Source organism: Pelophylax lessonae (assembly GCF_965119305.1).
Source record: "Pelophylax lessonae genome assembly, chromosome: 13".
NCBI classification, from domain to species: Eukaryota; Metazoa; Chordata; class Amphibia; order Anura; family Ranidae; genus Pelophylax; species Pelophylax lessonae.
In genome coordinates, this window is record NC_138780.1 from 26,713,741 (window position 1) to 26,728,487 (window position 14,747).

Genomic DNA, 14,747 nt, shown 5'->3' on the forward strand with positions numbered 1-14,747 from the left:
CCCCATTGGAATATTTCCCTTCTATTTTCAGGAACAACCCAAAATTTGGGTTTTACTTTCAATGATAATGGTAAACAGGTAATTGGAGAGGGTGAATCGCCCTAACCGGGTTACAGACAGCAATGAAAACCTAATGGGTGTTCTAATCCATCTCTACCCTATCCAAACCTGAAACAAGTTAATTTTTAGTTTTACTTTAATGTTCTGTAAATAACTGAGGTGTTTTTTTTTTTCTTGTAGTTGAAGAAAGGAACGAACAAGTAGAACCTTCTACTTCATCTCTTAAAGACATCGAAGTCGGCTCTTCTACTCCAGAAGCTCCTGAGGTCACAACAACTGTTACGGCATCTGTCTCAGCTCCTGCTCCCATTACAGTCACCGCTCCGACACCTTCTACTCCCTCGGCAGTGAATTCAGCCACTTCCTCAGTAACCACCACTCCCTCTAAATCAGTAACCACTCCTGTCATACCTCCATCGGTTCCCCTTGCATTGCCAAACTTGGCTAATGTAGACCTGGGGAAGATCAGTTCCATCCTAAGTAGCTTAACATCTGCCATGAAATCTACTGGTGAGTGTTAAATTGCTGCAAATATGAGATTTGTTTCTCTGTATATTTAAAATGTTTGAGATGTCAGTATATTGGTCATTTTCTAAATAACGCTCTATGAACAAATGCCTCGCATTAATGCCTGGATTAATTTGGTTACATTTTTCGGCACCAAATCTATTTTTTTTTTCTCTTTTGTATTGGAAACTAACCAGGTTTGTGCTATACAGTATATAAAATCTTATTTATTTTTTATTTATTTAGGAGTCAGTCCTGCAGCAAAGCCTTCCCCTGGTACTCCGACCACTCCGAATACAAATTTGGCTGGAGGAATAAAGCCTCCGGTTCAGACTACACCAAACCCCTTGGCCAACATCCTCTCCAAAGTCGAGTTTACTCCTGAAAGCATTCTTTCTGTTTTGTCTAAAACGCAGGTTCCTGCAACATCAAATTTGCAAGGTAACGTAAGCAAATTCTGCTGTTTGAATTGTATTTGGGTAAGTTTCATAATAGCTTGTCAGACTATTACCCACACTTATATTATGCCAAACCTTGATCTCTTGCTCACATTGTCCGGTGTTTTCTCACATCACCACATGACCTTTCAAGCTCTGATGAAAAGGAGTTGTGAGCCTCAAAACGTATTGGTTTTTCTTACTGATACTTTATCAAGATTAATCTATACTGAACTAGCCATAAAATTGTGTGGCCTTCATCCTTACACTTTGCAATGCTCTGGGACCCATATAGATGCCCCATATGGTAGAGAACCATCTCCTAATACTAGAAATTACAGCTGATTATATTGTCTTTGGGTCCAGCATGCTACCAACAACCATTTCCTACTAATGTTGCACTTTACTGCCCTGTAACAAAGTGTCTGAACAAGGACCTTCTTGGCAAAATAACTAGGTGTTTTATTGGAATCTAATTATTTTAACCTGCGTATTTAACCACTTGCCAACTACCCCCATAGTGGAGTTACTGCTACAAGACAGGTGTTCTGTGCACAATCACGTGTGTGTGTGTGCGTATATAATACCGATATTTGGTCATCGGGTATCGGCCGATATTTTCGGACATGTAAAAAAATTTTTTTTTTTCTAAAGGTACTCCTTGTGGAGGGATCTGGGGGTCTAAAAGACCCCAAACCCCTCCTCGACACTGAAAAGCATTCAAACCCCCAAGTTTGGCTGTTTTGAATGCTGTAAGATTTTTGTATTCGGGGCCGAGTACCCGGAAGTGTACTCGGCCCCGATACCGGCTTTCATGGGGACACATCTTCATGCTACACCAAGTCTTCTATTCGGCGGCAACTGTGGAGGTAGGATGCCCGGGTCTCCTGGTGGGACGGGAGACCCGGGTGAGCTGTGGAAAGAGGGGGGGGGGCCCGTCACCGCCCGCTCCTTGTAATGACAGCCAAGCTGCTTCTCAGCTGCATCGGTTGTCATTACAAGTCAGCCGACCGTCATCTATGGACACCAGTACCGAGGTGATGCCTCTAGCTGCAGGCATCACCCCAGGACATGCACTTTCCCTAAATACCGGCAATATCGGTAACCTCAGGGGCTGATTCCGATATATCGGGGGAAGTGCATATCGGCCCCTGATATATCGTGTTGCCGATAATCGGTTGATCTCTAATAAATATAAATAATTCACTTCCCTCTAGGGGGTCGCGATGCTGATCAGTGGTTGCTCTGCTTTTTAACTGTCGCTGACTGCATGGGAGCTTGGTGGCCATGTTTGTGTAGTCCGGCACCATGTTTTAGGGGTTTCCCATAAAAATCAATGCGGCGGCCATTTTCTTGTAGCCGAATGGAATGGTCCTCTGTGGTGGGACTCTAGTGGCGGTTCTTTTGTTTCCTCTTCCTTTCTGGTTGGCGTGCAGAAGGCAGCTTGGCGCTCTGTCATCCTAAGTCGGTGGTAGGGAGTCCCTGGGGCTGTGCATACTTCTGCTATAGCAGCGCTGCTTGGTGTGCTGGGACCTGTGGTGCCATCGGTGCAGCGGTGGGGGGGATTTTACAGCGTTTTTACAGCTTTTTTTGTACAGTAATTGCTTGCAGTCCCCAGGTTACTCTTGGGTCCCTAGAGCATGTGACACCACCTGACCCACTCTCAGAGGCTGCGGGACCCTCATCACGGCGATCCTGCAGTCTCTGGTGTCCAAAGTGGAGATGGCTCTTCAAAAAAGACCTAGCAAAAAGTCACCCCACAGGGTCTGCATCCACGTACTTGGAGTGCTCTGACAGTGAGGAGGATTCCTCTTCCAGTACATCTGCGCAAGAAAAAGCAAAGACATTGATTGCATCAATGCGGGAAACTTTCAAAATGGAGGACACAGTTACTGCTGTGCCGGTGCAATTTGGTATCCACAGACCATCCAAGGTGACTAAAGTGTTCCCCTTTCCTGCCTATTTCTATGAGATTGTCGCTAGTCGGTGGAGTTCCCCAAAATGCATGGTTAGGACACCTAAGCGTTTCGCTAGGAGGTATCCTTTTGAGGAGTCCCTAAAGAAACTGACAGTTCCATCGGTGGTGGTTTCTAGGTTATATAAAGCCACACTACCAGTGGAGGATGCTCTTGTCTTTTAGAGACCCTGTAGACAGGAAGGCGGAATCTCTGGTCCGCTATCTTTTTACCGTGGCTGGTTGAATTTTGAGGCCGGCGTTTGCCATAACCTTGATCTCCCAGACCTTGACCGAATGGGCAAAGCTTTTTTTTTTTTTTTTTTTTTGAAAACAGTGAGTTTATTTAACAAAAAAAAAAACATACAGGAGTAATTGCATAAGAACAACAAGCAGTAACAAGAACTGTGCATACATATAGAATCAGAACAGTGCGTGCCTACAGGACATATCAATTTGCAAAGTAAACAGACAATCCATAAGTAAAATGCAGTGTCCCGGAGGGACCCCGGCCATTGATATAAAGTGCCTCAAGGACAGGTATCCGGGCTCTGGATCCATCTATCCTATAAATATCCCTTAATAAACTTAGTTGGGTTGCCCCTGTTTTTGTACATAGGTTTGTGGTACGGTATGACATTATTGACTTCTGCTTTCCATGCACCAAACGTGGGCGGGGAGTCCCGCATCCACCGTCTGGCAATCAGCTTCCGGGCTAGAAACAAGGTGGTCTGCAAGAAAATAAGGAGACATTTGTCCATGTCGTTGTCCGGTTATATACCCGGGAGGCATTGCTTAGGGGCCAACTGCACCGGGGAGCCCATTTTGTCGTGTAGGAAAGTAACAATTTGTTTCCAAAATCCCTGCAGCAGAGGACAGCTCCAGAGGAGGTGGAAAAAAGTGCCCACAGCGGTCCGGCATATCGGGCAGTTTGGTGACAGCTCAGGTCGGTAGCGCGCTAGGCCAATGGGCAAAGCTTTTATGCCAGGATTTGGAAGGGGTCACCATCCCCCTAAGCTGGCTGGTCATTTGATACAGGGGTTACAGTATATCTGTGGATACGGCCCCTCTGGCCTGCAGGGTGTCTGTGACAGCGGTGACTCTTGGCTGGATGATTTGGCTGAAATGCCTGTCTGCGGACCAGGCCTCCAAAAAGTTGCTGACCGATCTTCCCTTTGTGGGGGACTGCTTGTTCAGAGTTTCTATGGAAGAAATCATTAAAGGTCTCACGGGAGATAAGAGCACCCTGCTTCTGCAGGTTACTAAAAGCGGAGAGCCTCGCCACAAATGTGGTCCTGTCTTCTCGGCCCACTAGCGACCCTTTCGTCCCGTGGTGTCCGAAGGACAGGGGTTCAAAATCCTCCCGTACATTTTCGGGTTGATAACTCAAAAGTGGGCTCCACTGGCCCTGCAGACAAGTCCTCCTCCTGCCTGAAAAGGTGCCCTCACCTGTACATGGTTTGGCGGACGTCTTCTTTCCGGACCTGTGGACCTCCTTCATTCAAGACAAATTGGTCCAAAAGTTGATCTGGTCCGTTTACAAGATCGAGTTTCGGCCCTTGCCTCCGGCAAAGGTTCTTTCCTTCTGACCTGTGCCTGTCCCCGGATCCGCTACAGGGCCTTCTCAGGGCGGTTCAGGATTTGCTCTCGCAAAGAGTCATTGTACCAGTTCCAGAGTCGGAACGTTTTCAGGGGTTTTATTCAAACCTATTTACTGTCCATAGGAAGGAGGGCAAGGTCCGTCCAGTCTTGGACCTCAAGGCCCTGAACCGCTTTGTGCGGGTTCAGAAATTCAGAATGATGTCCATTCGCATGGTAGTGGCATCCCTCATCAAGGGGATTTTCTGGCCTCTATCAATATCAAGGACGCTTACCTTCATATCCCAATATATGTCGGGTATCAGCGTTTTCTTCGCTTTGCCGTAGGCGAGGAGCACTATCAATTAGTGGCGTTACCCTTTTGGTCTCTCCTCAGCTCCTCGGGTATTCACTACAGTGTTGACCACGGTGTTAGTCTTACTCAGGCAGAGGGGGATTGCGGTACTGGAGTACCTGGAGCATGTGATTCGGCTCCTGTTCAACTGCCGGTCATCTCTCAGGACTTTCCTTCCACTGCTGGGTTTAATGGTCTGCACCTTCTAGGCGGTTCTGTTTGCTTAGTTTCATACCAAACCTCTGCAAAAGAAGATTTTGGCCAAATGGGACAAGAATCCTCGGTCCCTGGACAATCTGGTCCTAACGAGGGGATCCTTGCTGTGGTGGCTTAGTTCCCCGACAGGCAAAGTCCTTTTTTCCCCTGTATTGGACGGTGGTTTCCACGGACACCAGCCTGTCCGGGTGGGGAGGTGTCTGGGGCACTGAATCGGCCCAGGGAGTTTGTTCTCGGGAGGAGTCCAGTCTGCTGCCGGTCAATACCCTGTTCCTTTTTGGTGTCACGTCTGCTGCAGTTTCTACAAAGGTGTAGATCAGTGTTTGGCCCTGGGCACCATCAAGAGTCAGATTTCAGCTTTGGCAATTTTTTCCAACGTCCGTTTTTTTTCCCTAGTTCATACCATCGTGCAGGGGGAGCACCATCTGAATCCTACGGTGAGGTCCCCGGTGACTCCGTGGAATCTTAATGAATGTGGACTTCACGCAGGGTCTCCGAGCTGGCTACGTTGTCCTGTCAGTCACCTTACCTGGTGGTTCACAGGGACAAATTGGTACTACGTCCCTGTCAGTCGTTCCTTCCTAAATGAAGACATTGTGTTGGCTTCAGTATGTCCTAAGCCAAAACATCCAAAATAAATTTTGCCGTGCATTCCCTGGATGTGGTTCGGACCATCAGGGTTTACTTGGGTCGTTTCGCAAATCTGACGCCTTGTTTGTCCTTACGGATGGTTCTCGTAAGGGGCAGGCTGCCTCTGCTGCGACCGTTTTTCAGGTGGATCAGGCAGACTGTGGTGCAGGCCTTTTCCATCAAGGGTCAGGTTCCTCCTTTCTCTGTTAAGGCGCATTCTACAAGGGTGCTCAGTGCCCCCTGGGCCTTCCGTCAGGCATCAGTGGTCCAGGTTTGCAAGGCAGCAACCTGGTCGTCTGTGCTAGGGAACAACCGATATTTTGGCAATTGCATATCGGTATAGGCCGACATGGGCCGATATTCTGCACATTCAATCACACATCCAATGCAGAGTGACCAGTGCCCCCATCCAATGCAGAGTGACCAGTGCATGGGGATTAGAGCACCGCCTGATTACACAAAGAGCAGGGTTCTTCTGCTTACCCGGCGCGGGCGCTCTCATACGAAGTCCCGCCTTTTGGACCGGCTCCTATGATAGACGTCACCAGTGGGCTGTCCATCTGTAGTTTTGAGATCTCTCTAAAGGGGCTCTATGGGATTTAGATCTGGACTCATTGCTGGCCAGTTCAGTACTCTCCAGCATTTTCTCTTAAACTGTTTCTGGGTGCTTTTTGATGTGTGCTTTGGGTCATTGTCCTGCTGTAAGACCCAACTTTCTGTTTTACGTGGAACGTGTCAGATTTGACCTTTTTGTTTCTCCACTTTGTGTCATACCCATACAAACAAAATAAGCATCAGAATGCCTAAACGTTTGTCATTGCAACTATTTTCTGGGCACAGTGGTGTATTATCTGACAAAAATGCAGGGGGGGGGGGGGGATTATTTTTGGCCGTGACTGTGTAATTAAATTGTTTGATAAATAAAATGAGCCCATGTGGCTACCTAGGCCTGGAAAATACAATTGGGGAGAATACCATTCTGCTGAAGTCAGGAAAAAAAAAAAATGAAATTGGCCTTACTTTTAGTGATCACTCACGCAGAGACTGTGCATTGTAACTTTGTGACCTTTCTCAAGGTGAAAACATCTGTTATAACTTTGATCGATGTGCCAGCATCCTGATTGAATAAAGCATCCTGATTGAATAAAGATAGATTGCACTGGCCTTCCAAGGAAAAGGCATGATTGGGAATGAGCATTGTGACGTCTTTTTAGACCCCTTTCACACTGGCATTCCATTTGTCTATTTTTCATCTATCCATTGACGGATGAAAAACTGACATCAATACAGCTCAATGGAAAAACGGATGTAACTGGATGATCCGTTTACATCTGCTTCTGTCAATCTGTTTTTTTTTTTTGTAATGATTAACGCCCAATTTTTCTTCTGTTAAAAGTGGAGTTCCACCCAAAAGTGGAACTTCCGCTTTAGGGAGTCCTGACCCCCTGACATGTAACATTTGGCATGTCATTTTTTGGGGGGGGGGGGGGGGGGAGCGGGTACCTAGTTTTGACAGGTACCTGCTCCCACTTCCGCTCGGAGCGCCGCGGCGCCCTGAACGGAAGTTCTCCTCTCCCCCTCCCTCCCTGCAATCTTCTGAGACACGTCAGAGGTCCCAGAAGATTGCCGGCCAATCACGGCGCGTAGCGCGACTCGCGCATGCGCAGTGGGTACCCGGCTGTGAAGCCGCAAACTGTCACAGCCGGGTGCCCACAGCAGTGATGCCGAGGGAGAGGATCGAAGCTTTGGGCGGCCGCATCGCTGGACCGTTGGACAGGTGAGTGAATGGCTGGAACTCCGCTTTAATAATTAAAAAATGGACCGTAATGGACAAACGGTCTTTTTTTTGCATGAAAAGTAGCTCTGCTACACAAGTGGTTAAGCGCTCTAGCTGGAGGATGTAAAAATGTGTGAAAAACTGATGACAAACTGAACTTTATCCTTTTTCTTTGAAAAAATGTGACAACTGATAAAACCAACGGTCTGCTTGTGTGAAAGGGGCCTTAGAAGCAACACCTGTAAGGCCCCTTTCACACATGCGGACTGTTGGTTTCATCGATTCAGTCATATTTTTTTCAAAGAAAAAAAAACCTGATTTGCCTTTGCCCCATTGCGTTTGCCCCATTGCGTCTGCCCCTTCACCAGCTAGAATCCCAGAGCCATTTATTTATGCAAAAACGTACCATTTGTCAGTTTTTGCATCTGCTTTTTCATCCTATCCTTTAAACGGAAGAAAAATAAGGCTTAAAAAAAAAAAATGCATGTTGACAGAAGCAGGTTTAAATGGATGATCATGCCTTTACATTTGTTTTAATATAGAGATGCATTGATGTCCATTTTTCATCCGTCAATGGATGGATGAGGAAAAACGGACAAACAGTCTGCATATGTGAAAAGGGCCTAAGTTACCTAGCATGCACCCTTTTGACAGGAAAAAAAAAGGGGTCCCAGTAGTAGGATGCTTTAATCTTGTTTCAAAATCCTGTGGGGAGTAGGTGTCTGAAGATATACAGTATAAGATATAAAGTCAGTGGTAGGTTTAGCCAACCAAAATAAATACAAAGGTTTGTATTGAAAGGTTCCCTTCACCCAAATTCATGTTTCAAACACAGGTGTCCAGTTCTGATCATGAAATCCTCTTTCTATTTACTAAAATCATAACTTTTTGGCATTTGATCTGTATTCATATAAAATATTAACACTTCAGAGTTTTTCAACACTTGAATTCAGATAAACCTTGCTAATGGTGGTTATATCCTTTTTTCTTTTTCTTTACAGGTTTATCATCTTTGATTCAAAGTGTTGCTGCAAGCAGTGCTCTCTCAAGTGGATCCGCAACACTCAGTACGTCCACTGCACCAATGAACACTACTTTACAAGCTGTAAAGGACAGAGTTACTCCCTCTGTAACACCTCCCTTTGTTTCTAAAAACTTTGGTTACTCCCCAACAGACCTAAATCCAGATACTTCCCTCACACCTGCCAGCAAACCATCTGCCCCACAAAGTTCTAGTGTAACACAAGCAGGCAGTACCGTTGGATTTTCATCTCAAACACCTGTATCTGCGGAGAAGACTAATAGCCAGCCGCCAGAGATACCTAAACAATCGGGAGAGACAGAACCATCAAGTCTAGAAATGAAAATTCATAATTTCTTGAAAGGAAATCCAGGATTTAGTGGTTTAGATCTGAACATTCCCATTCTAAGTGGCTTGGGTTCCAATTCTGTGCCTGAGACCTCATCTGAGTTTCAGAGTGGACCCACCAACACTTCTCTAGATAATATAGATGGAACTCCAGTACGTGATGAAAGAAGTGGTACGCCCACACAGGATGAGATTATGGACAAACCACCTTCAAGTAATGTTGATAGTGTTTCCCTGTTATCAAAAATTATTAGTTCTGGCTCATCTACACCCAGTAGTACAAGGTCCCCACTTTTAAACAAAGACAGTGACTATCAAAAGCTACCACCTATGCCAGCATACAGACCCTTTGGTCTTGGTGGAAGTTCTCCAAATGCATACCGGCAGTCATCTGATATAATGGAAAAACCTTCAATAGTCGATTCCACTCTGGATAATTTTTATCCAGATGCCTCATTTCATGAAGACGAAGACTATCGGGAGTTTGATTTTACTGGTCCTTCACCATCAACCATTGGTAATCTTGAGTCAAAATCTATTTTACAATCAAACATGCATTTAAACTCAATGGAATATCCACCTGTTACACAGAGCTACAGTCAGGTCCCAGACTATAGCATGCAGGCTTTCCCTCCATCTGTGCAACCTCCTTTTATTTCAGGGGAGAACAGTGGTAAGTTGTCACCATCTCCTGATATATATGGTGGTTATAATATAAGAGGAAATCTAGAATCCACTAGGACACCTTCCCCTCCTAAAGATGAATCTTTGTACCCATCTGACTCTAACCATAATATCCCTTTGCTACATCCCAGTATGCCACAAAATAAGTATACAGATTCTACTCTTGTTCAAAATAGACATTCAGAGTGCATCCCAAAGAATAATCTTCCTCCTGTAAGACCACCTATAACATCCCCTGAACAGACAGGCTCAAGTGTTGCAGTTTCTACTACAATGGAGTTTAAAAATATGCTGAAGAATGCATCTCGTAGACCTTGTGAGGAGAGTCCGTTTGGACAGTCAAGTCTAGATGAAGATATTCGCATCTCTGGACTCGGTCATGCTGGAAGGTCTTCCGAAGTCCAGTCTGAAGAACAATATCGCATTGAAACTAGAGTTTCATCCTCTTTAGACTTGCCAGATACTACAGAAGAAAAGGGAGCTCCCATTGAAACATTAGGATATCACAATATGGGCAATATGAGAATGTCAGGAGAGCCTATTAAAACAGTAGAGTGTATGAGGGTTGGAATTAAGGGTGGTAGGGGGCATGGAATGGATGGAGGTAGAAGTGATTGGTTTGACATGGGTAACACTGAGAGTACATTTGATGATGGCACACCAAATGCTGATGAACAACCTTCTGTCAGTGGCAGTAGTAATGTTGGCTTTAAACCTCAATATGACGAGCACTTAACTCGCTTTTCGGACTCTGTCAGTGATTTCAGAGCAAACAATATTCAACCTTTTGAACATCGGTTACCACCCCCACCCATGGCTCCTCAATTAGATCGAGGTGGGCCATTCCAAATGGATCAGACTGGACCACCTCCTGGGCCTCCACCTGTTTTGCCCCCTGACCCAGGAAGTCTTTTTGGTAGAGACATGCCTGTTGCACCCCAAATGCCCCCTATGGAGCCACCTAAAACATTGCCTCATGTTGCTCATCCTCCTCCTTCAGATCATGCAAGCAATCCTTTCCCTCTTCATCACACAGAACACGGTGGCATCCCGTTTTCTCCACCACCTCATTTAGATATGCGCAATCCATTCTCACAGGACCCTGGTAATGTTCACCAGGGAATGATGCAGGAACCCTACTCAATGCATTCAAGCTCTGGAAGGGATCAAGGACCTATGTCACATGACTACAGTGGTCAACACAACCAGCCCCATAGTAGGGTAAATGAACCTATGGCCCATCTTCCTCGAGACCATCATGGAAATTTTCCTGGTTCTCAACAGCCTCACTTCGGCTCACATCATAGAGACTTCATGAACACCGGTGGTCCAAGGCCCCAGCGACCTCACTTCAGGCCTAGGGAACCTTTCCACAACTTAAAACGACCACGGCCACCTTTTGGAAGGGGTCAACAATTTTTTTCCCCAAAACGTCCTTACTACCCACCAAGATACTAAAGGCTGTTAAGACACATTTGAAGGTGTGGCAGTAGTTTCCATACATGTCCCCAGTGAAGCCTGGCTTTGGCATGGATGTAATGAGGTTGTAAGTAACCTATGTTTTATTCATAAAGTCCGTGGTTCACCAATATCCCAGGTTAAATGGTTGTAGAAAAACGTAGGTGACAATTCTTTTGCCTAACTTTTCACATGATGTCCACGTTCCTACGAATCTAGATGGAACCTCGGTGATGAATCCGTTTCCTTGAAAGAATCTTCAGATCTTTGTAAACCTTACCTTAACCAAAGGAGCCAAAAAAAAAACTGTCCTGCTTTTTGCTCTCCAACGAAGCCCATCTAGATCATCCTATTGCTCTCTAAATACCAGATAGGTGAGTCACAAGGGAAGTTTAATAAAAAGAAAAAAAAAAAAAAAAACATCAGTGTTTTTGAATCAAAATAGTGGAATCTTTGTCTTCTTAACATGTTAACATTTCTTCCTCTGCCTACTCCCTCATTATCTTCACACCCACAGTCGAGAGAAATGCAGCTACAAACGCAGTTCAGCTACATTCCAGCGTGACGCGTTTCAGGACGTGATCCAGCTCTGGGAAATTGCAGCTGAAGTCCTTGGAGTATGAGAAGCAGTGTATGAACACTTGGTGGCTTTACCAATACTCCAAGTTGTACATGGTTTTGTTTAACTTTTTTTTTTTTTTTTTTCTTTAAAACAAGGGTAGTCAAGAGTACTACGTAGTGTGTTAGCTTCTACTAACTGCTTATTTTATGCCCATTGTTTGTGCTTAATACGTATACAATGTTTTTCACCTGTTCATGCAGAACAAATCTCATGATCCTTTCCTACAAGATTTTGTGTGTGTATAGTTAAGTCCACAGATCCGGAGGTGCATAAAATAGCAATATTTAACACATCTATGATAGTTTCACATCTTGCTCTTTTAGCCTTGTAGTTTAACTTTTCACAGTGTGAAACTGATATACCAAGTGTTCTGAAGGTTTTCAAATATTTCAAGTGTACCAATAAACATTCAGTTTCTGCATTATATGCTTCTATTTCCACTCAGAACAAAATGTTTTCGAAGTTGGTTATAATGAGACAAAATATTCTGACTGCGTTTAAACAATACAGATGAGTAACTCTATTAGTGCCAGACACACGTGTTGTCATACATCCAGGAGTCTCAGGCATGTATACATAGCTGGCACACCCAGTGTTCTCTTAATCTCAAGAATAATTGAAGTCAGTCTGGAAATTATTATTATACAGGATTTATATAGCGCCAACAGTTTGCGCAGTGCTTTACAGTGTGAGGGAAGACAATACAGTTAGAGTACAATTCAAAACCAGAGGAATCAGATTCAAAACCGGAGGAATCAGAGGGCCCTGTTCGTTACAGCTTACAATCTAGAAATGCCAAGTTAGTCAGTTATTTGCCTTGGAGAACTGGCCAGGGGTGTCAACTCGTTTTTAAAGGTACCCATAAACCTAGTGACTGACATCCGATTATTCGTATATCTGAATCGGCTAATGTCTGGGTATTTTTATCTTTTTAACCTGCTTGATGACAAATGGCTTGCTGGCTTTAATGAACACAGACATTGGTGTGTCAGTAATTATGTATGTTAAGCTCTTAAACCATATACTTTGGATAATAGCCATCTTGCAAGATGAGATTGCAGGAGTGGTAAATGCAGTCTATAAATGAACCAGGTTTCTACAATTGAACCGTTTGAGCTTCACAGTCCAGGAAAGCCCTTTTCCCTCTGAGTATTCCTCCAAAGGCTTCTGTCTGTTGGAGACCAGGTACAGAGCCACATGATCTACAGTTCGCTCAAACTGAGACTTTCTGAGGGGCAGGGAGCGATGAGGTATCTTTGCTTATATGCCCCCCCCCCCCCCCCTCAGTACTGTGATAATGGTTTTCTGGCATTCCTTTGGAATTCCCTTTAAAGCAGTGGTCCTCAACTCCGGTCCTCAGGGCCCACTAACAGGCCAGATTTTAAGTATTACCTTGGGGAGATGCAGACTAGAATACTGCTATCACTGAGCAACAAATTATATCACCTGGGATTTATTTCAGTTATCTTGCAAACCTGGCCTGTTAGTGGGCCCTGAGGACCACTGCTTTAACGGACCAACAAGTCGAAAATTACAGGTCGGCTTATGTAAAGGGAATTTTAAAGCGAATCTAAACCAAAAAACAAAAGATGTGGTGACTACACTAGTTTTCTATTTTCAGGATCTTTTTCGTTTTTATTTTGACCTGACTCTGTCAGTAAATGCGCTTCTTGGCCTAAGGTGACACCACTGAATCATAACACTGTTTTTGTAGGTGCAGTGTTGTTACCCTTGGCTGTTGTCCTAATATGGACTACAAACATCCCCCCCCCCCATCGCAATTTTTTTAGGGAGGGTATTCTTTAGTAAAAATGGATGGGAAAGCTGATAATGTTTGAAGTTTCACTTTAGTGCACAGAAAACTCCAAAGGCTTAAGATTTTTGGCAGGATCAATGGGTATTTTCTTATGTACATGCATAAAATCTACTTCTCCGATCAAAAACAAATTAAGCCACTGCATTTAAGAGCTTGAAAGCTTCAATAGGTTTGTCTTTGGGTTTACCTTAACAATTCTATATACATTTTTATTATTTTCCAAAGCTTATTAGAATTGAAGATACAAATGTTCTACACCCAAACTTCTATTTTTTTTTTTTTTTTTTGCAGTTTAAATACTAGTTTACTACTTGTAAAATAGATCTGTAGCTGTTATAAACTTGGCAATCTCCAAATTCCATGATATGCCAGTTACTTACACATGTCCTGTTAGGGGTAGACTCCATTGGTCAAAAGCTTGACCTTAACTCCTATACCTCCCTATTGGCCAGTGCAACATTTTTTGAGTCAGAAGCTGTTTGCATTACAGAGAACCATGTGTTTTTTGGCCTCTAGGGACACTCCAGAAGAAGAACACTGGTTGTGCAGGCACCTGGACATGCCAGTTATTCTCATGGAGTTGTTGGTTTATTAACATTTTGCAGACTGCAGATAGAATGCAAATCCAAATTGCAACATGGAAATAAAGCTTCCCATACATGAGCACTTCTGGCCTGATATGGTCTGAACATGCCATATTGGGTGGGGCTTTGGAAATCCACAGTGGTAGCCAAAAAATGATGGATATGGCAGCCTAGGTGGCTTTCAACTGGCCATATTCAGGAACGATGTGAAGGGTTGTGTAAGAGTCACATACAGCCTTGAATGTCATTACTTTGTATCCTGCCCCAGTGATCTCTGAATAGATAAGTATCGAGCAGGGAACACAAGTGGTAATACATACATTTCACAGGTTTTCAGAGAACGTCTAAAATAGCTTTTCTGTGGTTAATCTTCAAATATCGTAAGCCTGCTGTTGCCCAACCTCTGTCATGGTTTGGGAATGTTGATACCAACATTTTGACTGGTATTGATGGCCTTTTCAACTAAAGTAGTGTTTTCTAGGTATCGTGTACCACTGGGAGTTTTCTTGTCTTGTATGGTGGTGTACACATAAAGGCTAGGGTTTTCTGTAGAGCCAGAATAAGTGGAACACTCCTGAGAGAGCCTGTTAATTTACCTTCTGAATCTAAACGGTCTTGGCACTTTTGTGTTGTACTTAAACATTTAAATAGGGCAGGTGGTCCTCTAACTCTGTAAAAAATGTAGTGGTGGAACCTAACC

General features: G+C 44.3%; 1 protein-coding gene across 1 annotated transcript in view; it reads left to right on the forward strand.

Moving 5' to 3' along the window:
- RPRD2 (regulation of nuclear pre-mRNA domain containing 2) overlaps nt 1-11,729 on the forward strand; it is a 159,812-nt gene extending 148,083 nt beyond the window's left edge. The window contains exons 9-11 of the mRNA XM_082275516.1: nt 241-570; nt 814-1,008; nt 8,516-11,729. Of these exons, the coding sequence (XP_082131642.1) occupies nt 241-570; nt 814-1,008; nt 8,516-11,025 (3,035 nt within the window). The 3' untranslated portion in view covers nt 11,026-11,729. The remainder of the gene's footprint in view (nt 1-240; nt 571-813; nt 1,009-8,515) is intronic.
- Nucleotides 11,730-14,747: the final 3,018 nt, after the last annotated feature.